Raw genomic sequence first — 17380 nt, forward strand, 5'->3', positions numbered from 1 at the left:
TTTTATCAAGTGTTAAATAAATCGGGATATTTTGAAGGGAGGAGACTACTATCGGATTGTTTTGTCAGTGACAATCTGGTGCGCTATTGGGTAGGGAGAGAGCGCAGCGGAGACGCACAGGGAGGTCCAGTCCAGGAAGGTAGCGGCGTCCTGTGTGAATCATTTGTTATTCTAGAGGCATCAGCTTGTTCCCAGGTTTGGTGCGAATGATCCATCAGCAGAATCTCATTGAAACACATTCTTTACTTGTACTGTAGTTGCTTACAAGATCATCTAAAGAATTGCGTCAACCAAAGGATACGCGCGCTGCAGTTTATCCAGAAGCGTTGTCCAAGTTGAGCCTCTAGAAATTTGGATAGAAGCTGGTACAGTATGACTTGTCGGCTTGGCAGTGTTAGTGCTTGTCTATAGCCTAATACTGACCCGCGCGTTATCAATTACGACCAAGTTCGGCAAATATCTGAAGGTCTAAATATGATTATAAATAGCTCGGACATATTTTGTAACTATGAAGAAATAGGAAACTTCACCAACAACTCGTCATGTGTGAACACGACTCAGTCCTCACCCAGCTTCATCGACCTGGCGACGTTTATGCACATATTCCCGTCCATATACGGCATCCTGTGTACTATAGGTGTGATCGCCAACGGTTTGGTGATTTACGCAGTGGCGACATGCAAGAAAAAGATTGTATCGGACATCTACGTGCTGAACCTGGCCGTTGCAGATATGCTCTTCTTGCTGGTGATGCCTTTCAACATTCACCAGCTGGTCCGGGACAGACAGTGGGTGTTCGGGAACTTCATGTGCAAAGCTGTCGTGGTGGTGGATGTTAGCAACCAGTTCACTACCGTGGGGATTGTAACGGTGCTGTGTATTGACAGGTAAGTCTCCATCTCTCCAAATTCAACAGGTGTCAGTTTGATCATGACAAAGAGAGGTGTCGAATATAGCATCAATTTGGTCTCACTTCACCTTTATGTATCCAGGTAGATATAACCTGGTGTAGGATATGATTATAACATAGTTTGAATCCTACAGGTTATTACGAAGAACACTCGTTATATGCACCCGAGGGGCGATTTTTTTTTCTTGAGAGGAATGGTCGGTAGCCGGAACATAATTAGACATTAATGTGTAGACTCCAAATTGACCACAAGAAACCCAAACAGATATCACATTTGACTAAAACATAATCATTCCAAATCCTTGCAACGTTTGTATAAGATCACGTGTCTCTCTGTAATGCGCGGCAGTACTTGGGAACACATTTCTGAAATTAAAATTAGACGGAGCTGATTTCCTGGTGTTTTTACATAATGTTTTTCCAACAATGAAAATAATAATAATAATACTAGAAAGAATAATAATACAATGTTGCTCAGAAAACTTTGGGGGGGGGGTCAAAAAACAACAACAACTCAGGCCTCCAGTTGGGGACCATGGTCAGAGGGTTCAGTGATAAAACACAGCCAAAGCAGATCAGTATCTGACAGTAACAGAAAACTGAAAATTATACTTCAATTCTGGCTTTTATGATCAGTAAAATACTCTAAAACATTTTACTGTAGCATAGTGTAAAATATGGTGCATTGTGGGAAAATGTTGTGGTCTGGGGCAAATAATTGCTATATTTCGAATGGTATCGTAATTCAACTTTACTGTATCTCCGGAGTGCCAAAAACCTTTTGACCACTAGTGGGTGCAAGGTATTCAAATCAAATCAAATCAAATCAAATTTGTCACATACACATGGTTAGCAGATGTTAATGCGAGTGTAGCGAAATGCTTGTGCTTCTAGTTCTGACAATGCAGTGATAACCAACAAGTAATCTAACTAACAATTCCAAAATTACTGTCTTATACACAGTGTAAGGGGATAAGGAATATGTACATAAGGATATATGAATGAGTACAGAGCAGCATACGATGCAGAGCATATGATGGTACAGAGCAGCATACAGTAGATGGTATCGAGTACAGTATATACATATGAGATGAGTATGTAGACAAAGTAAACAAAGTGGCATAGTTAAAGTGGCTAGTGATACATGTATTACATAAGGATGCAGTCGATGATCTAGAGTACAGTATATACGTATGCATATGAGATGAATAATGTAGGGTAAGTAACATATAAGGTAGCATTGTTTAAAGTGGCTAGTGATATATTTACATCATTTCCCATCAATTCCCATTATTAAAGTGGCTGGAGTTGGGTCAGTGTCAATGACAGTGTGTTGGCAGCAGCCACTCAATGTTAGTGGTGGCTGTTTAACAGTCTGATGGCCTTGAGATAGAAGCTGTTTTTCAGTCTCTCGGTCCCAGCTTTGATGCACCTGTACTGACCTCGCCTTCTGGATGATAGCGGGGTGAACAGGCAGTGGTTCGGGTGGTTGATGTCCTTGATGATCTTTATGGCCTTCCTGTAACATCGGGTGGTGTAGGTGTCCTGGAGGGCAGGTAGTTTGCCCCCGGTGATGCGTTGTGCAGACCTCACTACCCTCTGGAGAGCCTTACGGTTGAGGGCGGAGCAGTTGCCGTACCAGGCGGTGATACAGCCCGCCAGGATGCTCTCGATTGTGCATCTGTAGAAGTTTGTGAGTGCTTTTGGTGACAAGCCGAATTTCTTCAGCCTCCTGAGGTTGAAGAGGCGCTGCTGCGCCTTCTTCACGACGCTGTCAGTGTGAGTGGACCAATTCAGTTTGTCTGTGATGTGTATGCCGAGGAACTTAAAACTTGCTACCCTCTCCACTACTGTTCCATCGATGTGGATAGGGGTGTTCCCTCTGCTGTTTCCTGAAGTCCACAATCATCTCCTTAGTTTTGTTGACGTTGAGTGTGATGTTATTTTCCTGACACCACACTCCGAGGGCCCTCACCTCCTCCCTGTAGGCCGTCTCGTCGTTGTTGGTAATCAAGCCTACCACTGTTGTGTCGTCCGCAAACTTGATGATTGAGTTGGAGGCGTGCGTGGCCACGCAGTCGTGGGTGAACAGGGAGTACAGGAGAGGGCTCAGAACGCACCCTTGTGGGGCCCCGTGTTGAGGATCAGCGGGGAGGAGATGTTGTTGCCTACCCTCACCACCTGGGGGCGGCCCGTCAGGAAGTCCAGTACCCAGTTGCACAGGCGGGGTCGAGACCCAGGGTCTCGAGCTTGATGACGAGCTTGGAGGGTACTATGGTGTTGAATGCCGAGCTGTAGTCGATGAACAGCATTCTCACATAGGTATTCCTCTTGTCCAGGTGGGTTAGGGCAGTGTGCAGTGTGGTTGAGATTGCATCGTCTGTGGACCTATTTGGGCGGTAAGCAAATTGGAGTGGGTCTAGGGTGTCAGGTAGGGTGGAGGTGATATGGTCCTTGACTAGTCTCTCAAAGCACTTCATGATGACGGAAGTGAGTGCTACGGGGCGGTAGTCGTTTAGCTCAGTTACCTTAGCTTTCTTGGGAACAGGAACAATGGTGGCCCTCTTGAAGCATGTGGGAACAGCAGACTGGTATAGGGATTGATTGAATATGTCCGTAAACACACCGGCCAGCTGGTCTGCGCATGCTCTGAGGCGCGGCTGGGGATGCCGTCTGGGCCTGCAGCCTTGCGAGGGTTAACACGTTTAAATGTCTTACTCACCTCGGCTGCAGTGAAGGAGAGACCGCATGTTTTCGTTGCAGGCCGTGTCAGTGGCACTGTATTGTCCTCAAAGCGGGCAAAAAGTTATTTAGTCTGCCTGGGAGCAAGACATCCTGGTCCGTGACTGGGCTGGGTTTCTTCTTGTAGTCCGTGATTGACTGTAGACCCTGCCACATGCCTCTTGTGTCTGAGCCATTGAATTGAGATTCCACTTTGTCTCTGTACTGACGCTTAGCTTGTTTAATAGCCTTGCGGAGGGAATAGCTGCATTGTTTATATTCGGACATGTTACCAGACACCTTGCCCTGATTAAAAGCAGTGGTTCGCGCTTTCAGTTTCACGCGAATGCTGCCATCAATCCACGGTTTCTGGTTTGGGAATGTTTTTATCGTTGCTATGGGAACGACATCTTCGACGCACATTCTAATGAACTCGCACACCGAATCAGCGTATTCATCAATATTTTCATCTGACGCAATACGAAACATGTCCCAGTCCACGTGATGGAAGCAGTCTTGGAGTGTGGAGTCAGCTTGGTCTGACTAGCGTTGGACAGACCTCAGCGTGGGAGCCTCTTGTTTTAGTTTCTGCCTGTAGGCAGGGATCAACAAAATGGAGTCGTGGTCAGCTTTTCCGAAAGGGGGGCGGGGCAGGGCCTTATATGCGTCGCGGAAGTTAGAGTAACAATGATCCAAGGTTTTACCACCCCTGGTTGCGCAATCGATATGCTGATAAAATTTAGGGAGTCTTGTTTTCAGATTAGCTTTGTTAAAATCCCCAGCTACAATGAATGCAGCCTCCGGATAAATGGTTTCCAGTTTGCAAAGAGTTAAATAAAGTTCGTTCAGAGCCATCGATGTGTCTGCTTGGGGGGGGGATATATACGGCTGTGATTATAATCGAAGAGAATTCTCTTGGAAGATAATGCGGTCTACATTTGATTGTGAGGAATTCTAAATCAGGTGAACAGAAGGATTTGAGTTCCTGTATGTTTCCTTCATCACACCATGTCTCGTTAGTCATGAGGCATACGCCCCCGCCACTCTTCTTACCAAAAAGATGTTTGTTTCTGTCGGCGCGATGCGTGGAGAAACTCGTTGGCTGCACCGCATCGGATAGCGTCTTCCCAGTAAGCCATGTTTCCGTGAAGCAGAGAACGTTGCAGTCTCTGATGTCCCTCTGGAATGCTACCCTTGCTCGGATTTCGTCAACCTTGTTGTCAAGAGACTGGACATTGGCAAGAAGAATGCTGGGGAGTGGTGCGCGATGTGTTCTTTTTCGGAGTCTGACCAGAACACCGCCTCGTTTCCCTCTTTTTCGGAGTCGTTTCCTTGGGTCGCTGCATGCGATCCATTCCGTTGTCCTGTTTGTAAGGCAGAACACAGGATCCGCGTCGCGGAAAACATATTCTTGGTCGTACTGATGGTGAGTTGACGCTGATCTTATATTCAGTAGTTCTTCTCGACTGTATGTAATGAAACCTAAGATGACCTGGGGTACTAATGTAAGAAATAACACGTAAAAAAACAAAAAACTGCATAGTTTCCTAGGAACGCGAGCGAGGCGGCCATCTCAGTCGGCGCCGGATTGTATTGTTGTTTCTGTCTCATTAACATAAACTCGGCAAAAAAATAAACGTTATTTTTTCATTTCAGGACCCTGTCTTTCAAAGATAATTAGTAAAAACCCAAATAACTTCACAGATCTTCAATAATTTAAACACTGTTTCCCATGTTTGTTCAATGAACCATCAACAATTAATGAACATGCACCTGTGGAACGGTCATTAAGACACTAACAACTTACAGACGGTAGGCAATTAAGGTCACAGTTATGAAAACTAAGGACACTAAAGAGGCATTTCTACTGACTCTGAAAAACACCAAAAGAAAGATGCCCAGGGTCACTGGTCATCTGCGTGAATGTGCCTTAGGCATGCTGCAATGAGACATGAGGACTGCAGATGTGGCCAGGGCAATAAATTGCAATGTCCGTACTGTGAGATGCCTAAGACAGCGCTACAGGGAGAAAGGACGGACAGCTGATCGTCCTCGCAGTGGCAGACCACGTGTAACAACACCTGCACAGGATCGGTACATCCAAGCATCACACCTGCTGGACAGGTACAGGATGGCAACAAAAACTGCCTGAGTTACACCAGGAACGCACAATCCCTCCATCAGTGTTCAGACTGTCCGCAACAGGCTGAGAGAGGCTGGACTGATGACTTGTAGGCCTGTTGTAAGGCAGGTCTTCACCAGACATCAACGGCAACAACGTTGACTATGGGCACAAACCTACCATCGCTGGACCAGACAGGACTGGCAAAAGAGCTCTTCACTGATGAGTCACGTTTTTTTCTCACCAGAGGTGATGGTCTGATTCACGTTTATCGTCAAAGGAGTGACCGTTACACCGAGCCCTGTACTCTGGAGCGGGAACGATTTGGAGGTGGAGGGTCAGTCATGGTCTGGGGCGGTGTGTCACAGCATCATGATTTCCTGCAAGACAGGAGTGTCAGTGTTCTGCCATGACCAGTGAAGAGTCCGGATCTCAATCCCATTGAGCACGTCTGGGACCTGTTGGATCGGAGGGTGAGGGCTAGGGCCATTCCCCCCAGAAATGTCCGGGAACTTGCAGGTGCCTTGGTGGAAGAGTAAGGTAATATCTCACAGCAAGAACTGGCAAATCTGGTGCAGTCAATGAAGAAGCGATGCACTGCAGTACTTAATGCAGCTGGTGACCACACCAGATACTGACTGTTACGTTTGATTTTGACCCCCCACCTTTGTTCAGGGATACATTATGTCACGTGTCTGTGGAACTTGTTCATTTTATGTCTCAGTTGTTGAATCTTGTTATGTTCATACAAATATTTACACGTGTTAAGTTTGCTGAAAATAAACGCAGTTGACAGTGAGAAGATGTTTCTTTTTTTTGCTGAGTTGATGGATGCCTTTTAAGAGGCTATATTTGTTGCACCCCTGATTGAGAATGCTGTAACCAATGTAACTCCTTTGTGGTTATAGTGCCACGTCAATTTGAATAAGAGACAGATTGGAGTTTAATACAGTCTATTTTACTGCATTGTATCTTACTGCATTGTATCTTACCGCATTGTATTTTACTGCATTGTGTCTTACTGCATTGTATCTTACCGCATTGTATCTTACTGCATTGTATCTTACTGCATTGTATCTTACTGCATTGTATCTTACTGCATTGTATCTCACTGCATTGTATCGTACCGCATTGTATCTTACTGCATTGTATCTTACTGCATTGTATCTTACTGCATTGTATCTTACTGCATTGTATCTTACTGCATTGTATCTCACTGCATTGTATCTTACTGCATTGTATCTTACTGCATTGTATCTTACTGCATTGTATCTCACTGCATTGTATCGTACCGCATTGTATCTTACTGCATTGCATCTTACTGCATTGTATCTCACTGCATTGTATCTTACTGCATTGTATCTCACTGCATTGTATCTTACTGCATTGTATCTTACTGCATTGTATCTTACTGCATTGTATCATCTTACTGCATTGTATCTTACTGCATTGTATCTTACTGCATTGTATCTCACTGCATTGTATCGTACCGCATTGTATCTTACTGCCTTGTACTGAGTGTCATTACACAGTACTTGCTTTGATATCATAATTATATTACAGTAGGTATACTGTAATATGAAATACCAGATTTTGACTTGCCACAAGCTGCCTGTAAAACTACTGTCAAATTCACAGTAACCCCTTTACAGTTTACTTAGGAGGAGTCTGTCATACAATACATACATGTTATTGCTTTCGGTGTTAGAACAACATTTTTAAAAAAAAGGTGATTTTCTGATCTAATATGGATCCGCCAGCATACAGCCTATCAATTAGTATAATAGCCTGCAAATATCATGTACACCCTGCCATGTCAATAACCCAGAGGATACATTGATGAGTTAATAATGAAATGGATGGTCACAGATTGAATGCTCATAGCCGTACATAAAACGTATATTCAAGGTTAACTGGTTTATCGTCTTCATTTGGGACCGAGGTAATACATCCAACGTGTTGTATGGAGCGACGATCCATATTCTGTCTCACACAATTCACCCACCAGTTAACATTACTCGCAGTTGAATATTTCTTCTTCAAGAGTGCAAATGGATAAATGTAACCACTATCAAATTAATAGACAGAGCTAATGGATGAGAGGACTGACCCGTCTCTACGAGATCAATATTCTAGTTTTATCCATGGGTTGTATTCAATCCGTACCGTGAAAGTTCAAGGTTAATGCGTGATTGAAATGTATGCTCTTGCGTTAACGGAGAAGACTGCATTCACAGTAAATGCTGCGTATGTCGGCTCAATAGGAAATTACTTTTCAATTTCTATCGCGGAATCTTTAATGCTTCAGCGACACAGATTGAAGAGAACCCAAAGTTTTGAGACTTTACGGTGTTTAAAAAAAAATTGTTTTACAAACATTGGAGAAAAACAATCTTAGATTTTTGTTCTGATGGAGTATGAGATTTGAACTAAGCTCCTGAGGCATTTTGGAAGTTGTATTTTTCAAGAATCAATTGGTACATTGATAGTCCAAAATGTATGTAGCAACAGCAGATTTTGGGTCAACAACAACCTGGCCTGAGTGGGGATACTTCTATCTGTGTTTATAGAGGAAAGACATATAGAGAGGAGCCTTCCTAGCAGACATGCTCTTGGTAGCCTAGTGGTTAGAGCATTGGACTAGGAACCGGAAGGTTGCAAGTTCAAACCCCTGAGCTGACAAGGTACAAATCTGTCGTTTCTGCCCCCGAACAGGCAGTTAACCCACTGTTCCTAGGCTGTCATTGTAAATAAGAATTTGTTCTTAACTAGTCAGATTCACCTAGTCAGACTTCCTTAGTCAGATTCCCCTATTCAGAATTTCTCAGATTCAGTCAAAATTTCTAGTCAGATTCCCCTAGTCATTGGAAAACAGAGATATTTCAATTCACCGGCTTTAACATCTGCTAATCTAATGTAACAATCTTTGATTGAGTTGATAGGAAGGTCATACGCACCACTTTCTGTCGGTCAATACATCTATACAATACATGACCATGCCAGGTTCATGTGGCTTTTTTAATTAACAGTCAGTTATGAACAAATTTGTATTTACAATGACGGCCTACCCCGGCGACGGTGGGCCTGTTGTGCGCAGCCCTATGGGACTCCCAATCACTGCCGGATATGAAACAGCCTGGATGCGAACCAGGTACTATAGTGACTCCTCTTGCACTGAGATGCAGTGCCTTAGACCACTGCGCCACTCGGAAGGCTGTACAGAAGACATTGCTACAGTAATATCTCCACGGTCCATATGAAGACATCTCTACAGTAATATCTCCACGGTCCATATGAAGACATCTCTACAGTAATATCTCCATGGTCCATATGAAGACATCTCTACAGTAATATCTCCATGGTAATGAAGACATCTCTACAGTAATATCTCCATGGTCCATATGAAGACATCTCTACAGTAATATCTCCTTGGTCATGAAGACATCTCTACAGTAATATCTCCATGGTAATGAAGACATCTCTACAGTAATATCTCCATGGTAATGAAGACATCTCTACAGTAATATCTCCTTGGTAATGAAGACATCTCTACAGTAATATCTCCTTGGTCATGAAGACATCTCTACAGTAATATCTTTATGGTCATGAACACATCTCTACAGTAATATCTCCATGGTCCATATGAAGACATCTCTACAGTAATATCTCCATGGTAATGAAGACATCTCTACAGTAATATCTCCATGGTCCATATGAAGACATCTCTACAGTAATATCTCTATGGTAATGAAGACATCTCTACAGTAATATCTCTATGGTCATGAAGACATCTCTACAGTAATATCTCCATGGTCCATATGAAGACATCTCTACAGTAATATCTCCTTGGTAATGAAGACATCTCTACAGTAATATCTCCATGGTAATGAAGACATCTCTACAGTAATATCTCCATGGTAATGAAGACAGTAATATCTCCACGGTCCATATGAAGACATCTCTACAGTAATATCTCCATGGTAATGAAGACATCTCTACAGATGGTCATGAAGACATCTCTACAGTAATATCTCCATGGTAATGAAGACATCTCTACAGTAATATCTCATGGTAATGAAGACATCTCTACAGTAATACATGGTAATGAAGACATCTCAGTAATATCTGGTCCATATGAAGACATCTCTACAGTAATATCTCCATGGTCCATATGAAGACATCTCTACAGTAATATCTCACGGTCCATGGTAATAATGGAAGACATCTCTACAGTAATATCTCCATGGTAATGAAGACATCTCTACAGTAATATCTCCACGGTCCATAAAGACATCTCTACAGTAATATCTCTTGGTAATGAAGTCATGAAGACATCTCTACAGTAATATCTCCAGTAATATCTTGGTCATGACATCTCTAGTAATATCTCCATCATCTACAGTAATATCTCCATGGTAATGAAGACATCTCTACAGTAATATCTCCATGGTCCATATGAAGACATCTCTACAGTAATATCTCCATGGTTATGAAGACATCTCTACAGTAATATCTCTATGGTCATGAAGACATCTCTACAGTAATATCTCTATGGTCATGAAGACATCTCTACAGTAATATCTCCATGGTAATGAAGACATCTCTACAGTAATATCTCCATGGTCCATATGAAGACATCTCTACAGTAATATCTCCACGGTCCATATGAAGACATCTCTACAGTAATATCTCCATGGTCCATATGAAGACATCTCTACAGTAATATCTCCATGGTAATGAAGACATCTCTACAGTAATATCTCCATGGTAATGAAGACATCTCTACAGTAATATCTCCACGGTCCATATGAAGACATCTCTACAGTAATATCTCCTGGTAATGAAGACATCTCTACAGTAATATCTCCATGGTAATGAAGACATCTCTACAGTAATATCTCCTTGGTCCATATGAATATATCTCTACAGTAATATCTCCTTGGTGATGAAGACATCTCTACAGTAATATCTCCTTGGTCATGAAGACATCTCTACAGTAATATCTCCATGGTCCATATGAAGACATCTCTACAGTAATACAGTACAGTACATGAAAATCTATACAGTCCATGGTCCATACATGAACTCCATGGTCACATCTCTACAGTAATATCTCCATGGTCTATGAAGACATCTCTACAGTAATATCTCTATGGCCATGAATACATCTCTACAGTAATATCTCTATGGTCATGAATACATCTCTACAGTAATACAGTAATGAAGACATACAGTAATCCATGGTAATGAAGACATCTCTACAGTAATATCTCCATGGTCCAGTAATATGAATACATCAGTAATACAGTAAGACATCTCTACAGTAATGGTCATGAAGACATCTCTACAGTAATATCTCCTTGGTCCATGAAGACATCTCTACAGTAATATCAGTACATGAATCTCTACAGTAATATCTCCAGTACATGGTAATGAAGACATCTCTACAGTAATATATACTCCATGGTAATGAAGACATCTCTACAGTAATATCTATGGTATAAGTACATCTACTTACAGTAATACAAGGGCCATAGGGTGAATCTATACAGACATCTCTACATACTACAGTAATATCTCCACATGAAGACATCTCTACAGAATGAATACTGTCTATTTGAAGTATGTAATACAATACAGTAATATTCATTCATGTACATGTAATATCTTATACATTACAGTAATATCTCCAGTCCATGAAGACATCTCTACAGTAATATCTCCATCCAGACATCTCTACAGTAAATCTCTATGGTCATATTCTACAGTAATATCTCCATCCATATACATCTCTACAGTAATATCTCCATGGTCCATATGAAGACATCTCTACAGTAATATCTCCATGGTTGAAGACATCTCTACAGTAATATCTCCATGGTCATGAAGACATCTCAGCTAATATCTATACAGTACATCTCTACAGTAATAAAAATATATCTCTACAGTAATATCTCCTTGGTACATGAAGACATCTCTACAGTAATAACATGAATACTATACAGTAATGAATACTATGGTACATGAAACACTATACAGTACATGAATACTATACAGTACATCTCTACAGTAATATATAGTACATGAATACTATACAGTACATGAATACATACAGTACAGTAATATCTCCATGGTCCATGAATACACAGTAATACTATACAGTAATACATCCACATGAAATACTATACAGTACATGAATACTATACAGTAATATCTCCTTATAATGAATACTATCTACATAAATACATGTACATGAATACTAACAGTATCTAATACAGTAAATAAATCTCTACAGTAATATACATATGAATACATCTCTAATAACTATACTACAGTACTATGAAGACATACTATACAGTACATGAATACATTAATAATATACAGTACATGAATACTATACAGTACATCCATATAATAATATACATACAGTAAATTAAAACTATACAGTACATGAATACTCTACAGTAATATCTCTATGGTCATGAAGACATCTCTACAGTAATATCTACATGAATACATATACAGTAATGAATACTATACAGTACATAATGAATACTATACAGTACATGAATACAATACAGTAATATATACATGTATCTCTACAGTAATATCTCTATAAATATTACAGTAATATCTATGGTACATGTACATACAGTAATATCTCCATACATGAATAATAATACTACATAATAATATAGAGTACATAAATACTATACAGTACATGAATACTATACAGTACATGAATACTATACAGTACATGAATACTATACAGTACATGAATACTATACAGTACATAAATACTATACAGTACATGAATACTATACAGTACATAAATACATGAATAATACATGAATACTATACAGTACATGAAAACTATACAGTACATAAATACTATACAGTACATGAATACTATACAGTAAATTAATACATTAATAATATACAGTACATGAATACTATACAGTACATAAATACTATACAGTACATGAATACATGAATACTATACAGTACATGAATACTATACAGTACATGAATACTATACAGTACATAAATACATGAATAATATACAGTACATGAATACTATACAGTACATAAATACTATACAGTACATGAATACTATACAGTACATAAATACTATACAGTACATGAATACTATACAGTACATAAATACTATAAATAATATAGAGTACATGAATACTATACAGTACATGAATACTATACAGTACATGAATACTATACAGTAAATTAATACATAAATACTATACAGTACATGAAATATAAGTACATGAATACTATACAGTACATGAATACTATACAGTACATGAATACTATACAGTACATGAATACTATACAGTACATAAATACAGAATAATATAATACATAAATACTATACAGTACATGAATACTATACAGTACATGAATACTATACAGTAAATTAATACATAAATACTATACAGTACATGAATACTATACAGTACATGAATACTGTACATGAATACTATACAGTACATAAATACTATACAGTACATGAATACTATACAGTACATAAATACTATACAGTACATAAATACTATACAGTAAATTAATACATTAATAATATACAGTACATGAATACTATACAGTACATAAATACTATACAGTACATGAATACTATACAGTACATAAATACTATACAGTACATGAATACTATACAGTACATGAATACTATACAGTACATGAATACTATACAGTACATGAATACTATACAGTACATAAATACTATACAGTACATGAATACTATACAGTACATGAATACTATACAGTACATGAATAGTGTACAGCAGATGTTTTTATCCATAGCGACGTACAGTACAGTGAAGGAATTCATTTCTTAGTATGTGTATGTGATCCTTGAAGGAATTGAACCCATGACTTTGGGCATATGCCAGTGTTCCATATGGCACCCTATTCTCTTTGTATAGTGCACTACTTTTGACCAGAGCCTTATGATCTCTTGTCCAAAGTAGTGAACTACTGTATATAGGGAATAAGGATGTTTTTATGACGCATCCATGATCTTACCAACTGATCCACACATGACATTATTAGATTTATTTAATGTCACATCATGATTAGAGCCTGACTGCTCTCACAAATGTTCCTATAGACCATATGAATAGGCGACATTCAAACTGAGTATTTTTTTTTCTCCCAGGTCAATAAATTACTGTTTGCTTTACTGACAAATACCAGTAGACAAATACGACTTAGTTATGTTTTTTTTTGGGGGGGGGGGGGTATGTCTGTGCATTCACATGCTTTTGTCTGGACTAGACTGGCCTGGGGTAAAGTAATGGTGAAACAGCACAACAGCTTCACAATGGAGTCTGCTGAATGATCCCTGTAGAGATATCTTTATGTTTCCAGCAAATGCCACCCTATGCCCTATATAGTGCCCTACGTTTGACCTGGTATGGGCCCTGGAGAACAGTAGTGCAGTAGTGGTGAACAGTAGTGCACTGTACTACTAAGTATTCAGACCTCTTCCCTTTTTCCACATTTTGTTACGTTACAGGCTTATTCTAAAATGTTTTTTAAAAAATTTCCTCATCAATCTACACACAATAGCCCATTATGACAAAGTGAAAATATGTTTTTTTTTTTTTTTTGCAAATGTATAACAAACAAAAAAACATAAATACCTCATTTAAATAACTATTCAGACCCTTTGCTATGAGACTCGAAATTGCACTCAGTTGCATCCTGTTTCCATTGATCATCTTTGAGATGTTTCTACAACTTGATTTACCTGTGGTAAATTCAATAGTTTGGACATGATTTGGAAAGGCACACAACTGTCTATTTAAGGTCCCAGAGTTCACAGTGAATGCCATAGCAAAAACCAAGCCACGAGGTCAAAGGAATTGAGCTCTGTCGAGGCACAGATCTGGGGAATGGTACAAAAACTAAATGTCTGCAGCATTGAAGGTCCCGAAGAAAACAGAGGCCTCCATCATTCTTAATGAATGGAAGACGTTTTGAACCACTGTGTAAGGAATGGGCTGTGGTCAAAAGTAGTACACTATAATAGGGAATGAGGTGCAATTAGGGCACAGCCCAGGTACATAACCTAACCCCTGACCTCTAACCCCTTGTCTCTAACTGATGTTTCTCTTTGTTTCTAACCCCAGATACGTTGCCATTGTCCACCCCACCTCAGAGAAGCGGACCATCCAGTGGACCATCATCATCAACATCCTGGTGTGGGTCGGCAGCTTCCTGCTGACCGTGCCCGTCATGATCTACGCCATGGTGGTTAGGAAGCGCGACTTGGAGATATGCATGATGTTCCTGGACGGGCCTGAGGACATGTACTGGTACACTCTCTACCAGTCCATCCTGGGCTTCATCTTCCCTCTCATCATCATCTCCACCTTCTACTCCCTCACCCTCTACCACGTCTTCAGATCCATCCGCCGAGTCAAGCGTAAACAGACTGTCTGGGCGAAGCGCGCCACCAAGACCGTGGTGATGGTCATTGCTCTCTTCCTGGTGTGCTGGAGCCCGTATCACGTGATCCAGGTGATTAACTTGAGCAACAACAGGCCAACCAACACCTTTGTCTATGTCTACAACATCAGTATCTGTCTGAGTTACTCCCACAGCTGCATCAACCCTCTGATGCTGCTTATCTTCGCTCAGAACTATCGCGAGCGTCTCTGTCACAGGAAGGAGTTGAGGAGCTCGCAGCAGAACTCCTCCAAGACCACTGTGGTCAAGACAGACGGCTCCAGCGTGGCCACCGACCCCAACTACCGCAGCACAGCCATGTGATAATAGAGGCATTGCCACTCGCATACTGTACGTGTGAATGGGTAGGACATCTGTTCGTCCCAATAAGACTACCGAAAGTCAACTGTTTTCGTTCTGCTATCTTTGACGAACTTGAGCATTTTATGAATTACTGAAGTTACAGTAGCTGAACTACACTGCTATCTTTCCAGGGAACAGAAGTGGTACTGTGTGTTAGTGGATGGATTACCCGACTGACTGTACCTGCTTCATCATCACTAAGAATCATTGATCCTGTGGTAGCCAAGTGTTTACTGAATCGTTGTGTAAGCCGAGCTACTCTGAGAATGGACTGAGATTGTTCATAATGGAAGTATCAAAAGGACTGTGTATCTCTATCTCTCTCATACATGCTTTAACCACATTCAAATAATCTCTCTCTCTCTCTCGCTCTCTCGCTCTCTCTCTCTTTCTCTCGCTCGCTCTTGCTCTCTCTTTCTCTCTCGCTCCCTCTCTCTCTCTCTCTCTCTCTGCTTACTTCACTGTAGTAAATCTGCAAAAACACGACAGTGAATACTGTAGTATAGCAATATGGGGGAGGGGAATGGGCAGGTCATATGCAATCAAATACCGAAAAAAAAAGTTCTGCTTTTGAGCTGTGTGTTTGAAAATACTTAAATACACAGATATAAAGTATTTAAATAAGAAATACACATGCATTTGGAGACATGACGGCATATATATGTTTTATTGTTTTAAATGTAACTAGGCAAGTCAGTTAAGAACAAATCATTTACAATGACGGCCTACTTCGGCCAAACCCTAACAGTGAAGCTGGGCAAATTGTGCGAAGCCGTATGGGACTCCCAGTCACGGCCGGTTGACACCCAGTGTCACGTTTGTCGTAAGAATTATCGGACCAAGGTGCAGCGTGATATGGTTACCACATGTTTATTAACTGAAAGGCACAAAAAAAACAATAAAGAATGAACGAAACGTGAAGACAATGGAGTGCTCACAGGCAACTACACATAAACAAGATCCCACAAACACAGGTGGGAAAAATAACTACTTAAATATAGTCCCCAATTAGAGACATCTGTAGCCAGCTGCCTCTAATTGGGAATCATACAAAACACCAACATAGAAAAATAAATTAGAACACAACATAGACAGATATACTAGAACACCCCCTAGTCATGCCCTGAGCCACTACACCATAGAGAAGCAATGGCTCTCTATGGTCAGGAATTGAACCAGGGTCTGTAGTGACACCTCTAGCACTGAGATGCAGGGCCTTAGACCGCTGCGCCACTCGGGAGACTTTTACCAAGGGGGATACTCAGATACGTTCAGATACTTATACTATTGTTATAAGATACTTCTTGGAAAATCAACAGTAATACTATTGATGTTGAAGTAAATCTTCAGGTTGTAGTTAAGGAAGGGAGACAGGAAGGGAGGCAGGAAGGGAGGCAGGAAGGGAGGTAGGAAGGGAGACAGGAAGGGAGGCAGGAAGGGGGGAGGAAGGGAGGCAGGAAGGGGAGGCAGGAAGGGAGGCAGGAAGGGGGGCAGGAAGGGAGGCAGGAAGGGCGGCAGGAAGGGAGGCAGGATGGGGGCAGGAAGGGGGCAGGAAGGGAGGCAGGAAGGGAGGCAGGAAGGGGGCAGGAAGGGAGGCAGGAAGGGGGCAGGAAGGGGGCAGGAAGGGAGGCAGGAAGGGGGCAGGAAGGGGGCAGGAAGGGAGGCAGGAAGGGGGCAGGAAGGAGGCAGGAAGGGAGGCAGGAAGGAGGCAGGAAGGGAGGCAGGAAGGGAGGCAGGAAGGGAGGCAGGAAGGGAGGCAGGAAGTGAGGCAGGAAGGG

General features: G+C 41.1%; 1 protein-coding gene across 1 annotated transcript; it reads left to right on the forward strand.

Moving 5' to 3' along the window:
• The first annotated feature begins 99 nt into the window (after positions 1-99).
• On the forward strand, positions 100-16978 carry LOC115116677 (melanin-concentrating hormone receptor 2-like). Its single transcript, XM_029645164.2, has 2 exons — positions 100-887; positions 14921-16978. The coding sequence occupies exons 1-2, from the start codon at positions 475-477 to the stop codon at positions 15561-15563; spliced, it is 1056 nt and encodes a 351-aa protein (XP_029501024.1). The 5' UTR covers positions 100-474; the 3' UTR covers positions 15564-16978.
• Positions 16979-17380: the final 402 nt, after the last annotated feature.

The sequence above is a fragment of the Oncorhynchus nerka genome, linkage group LG5 (assembly GCF_034236695.1).
Source record: "Oncorhynchus nerka isolate Pitt River linkage group LG5, Oner_Uvic_2.0, whole genome shotgun sequence".
In the NCBI taxonomy this organism is placed as follows: domain Eukaryota; kingdom Metazoa; phylum Chordata; class Actinopteri; order Salmoniformes; family Salmonidae; genus Oncorhynchus; species Oncorhynchus nerka.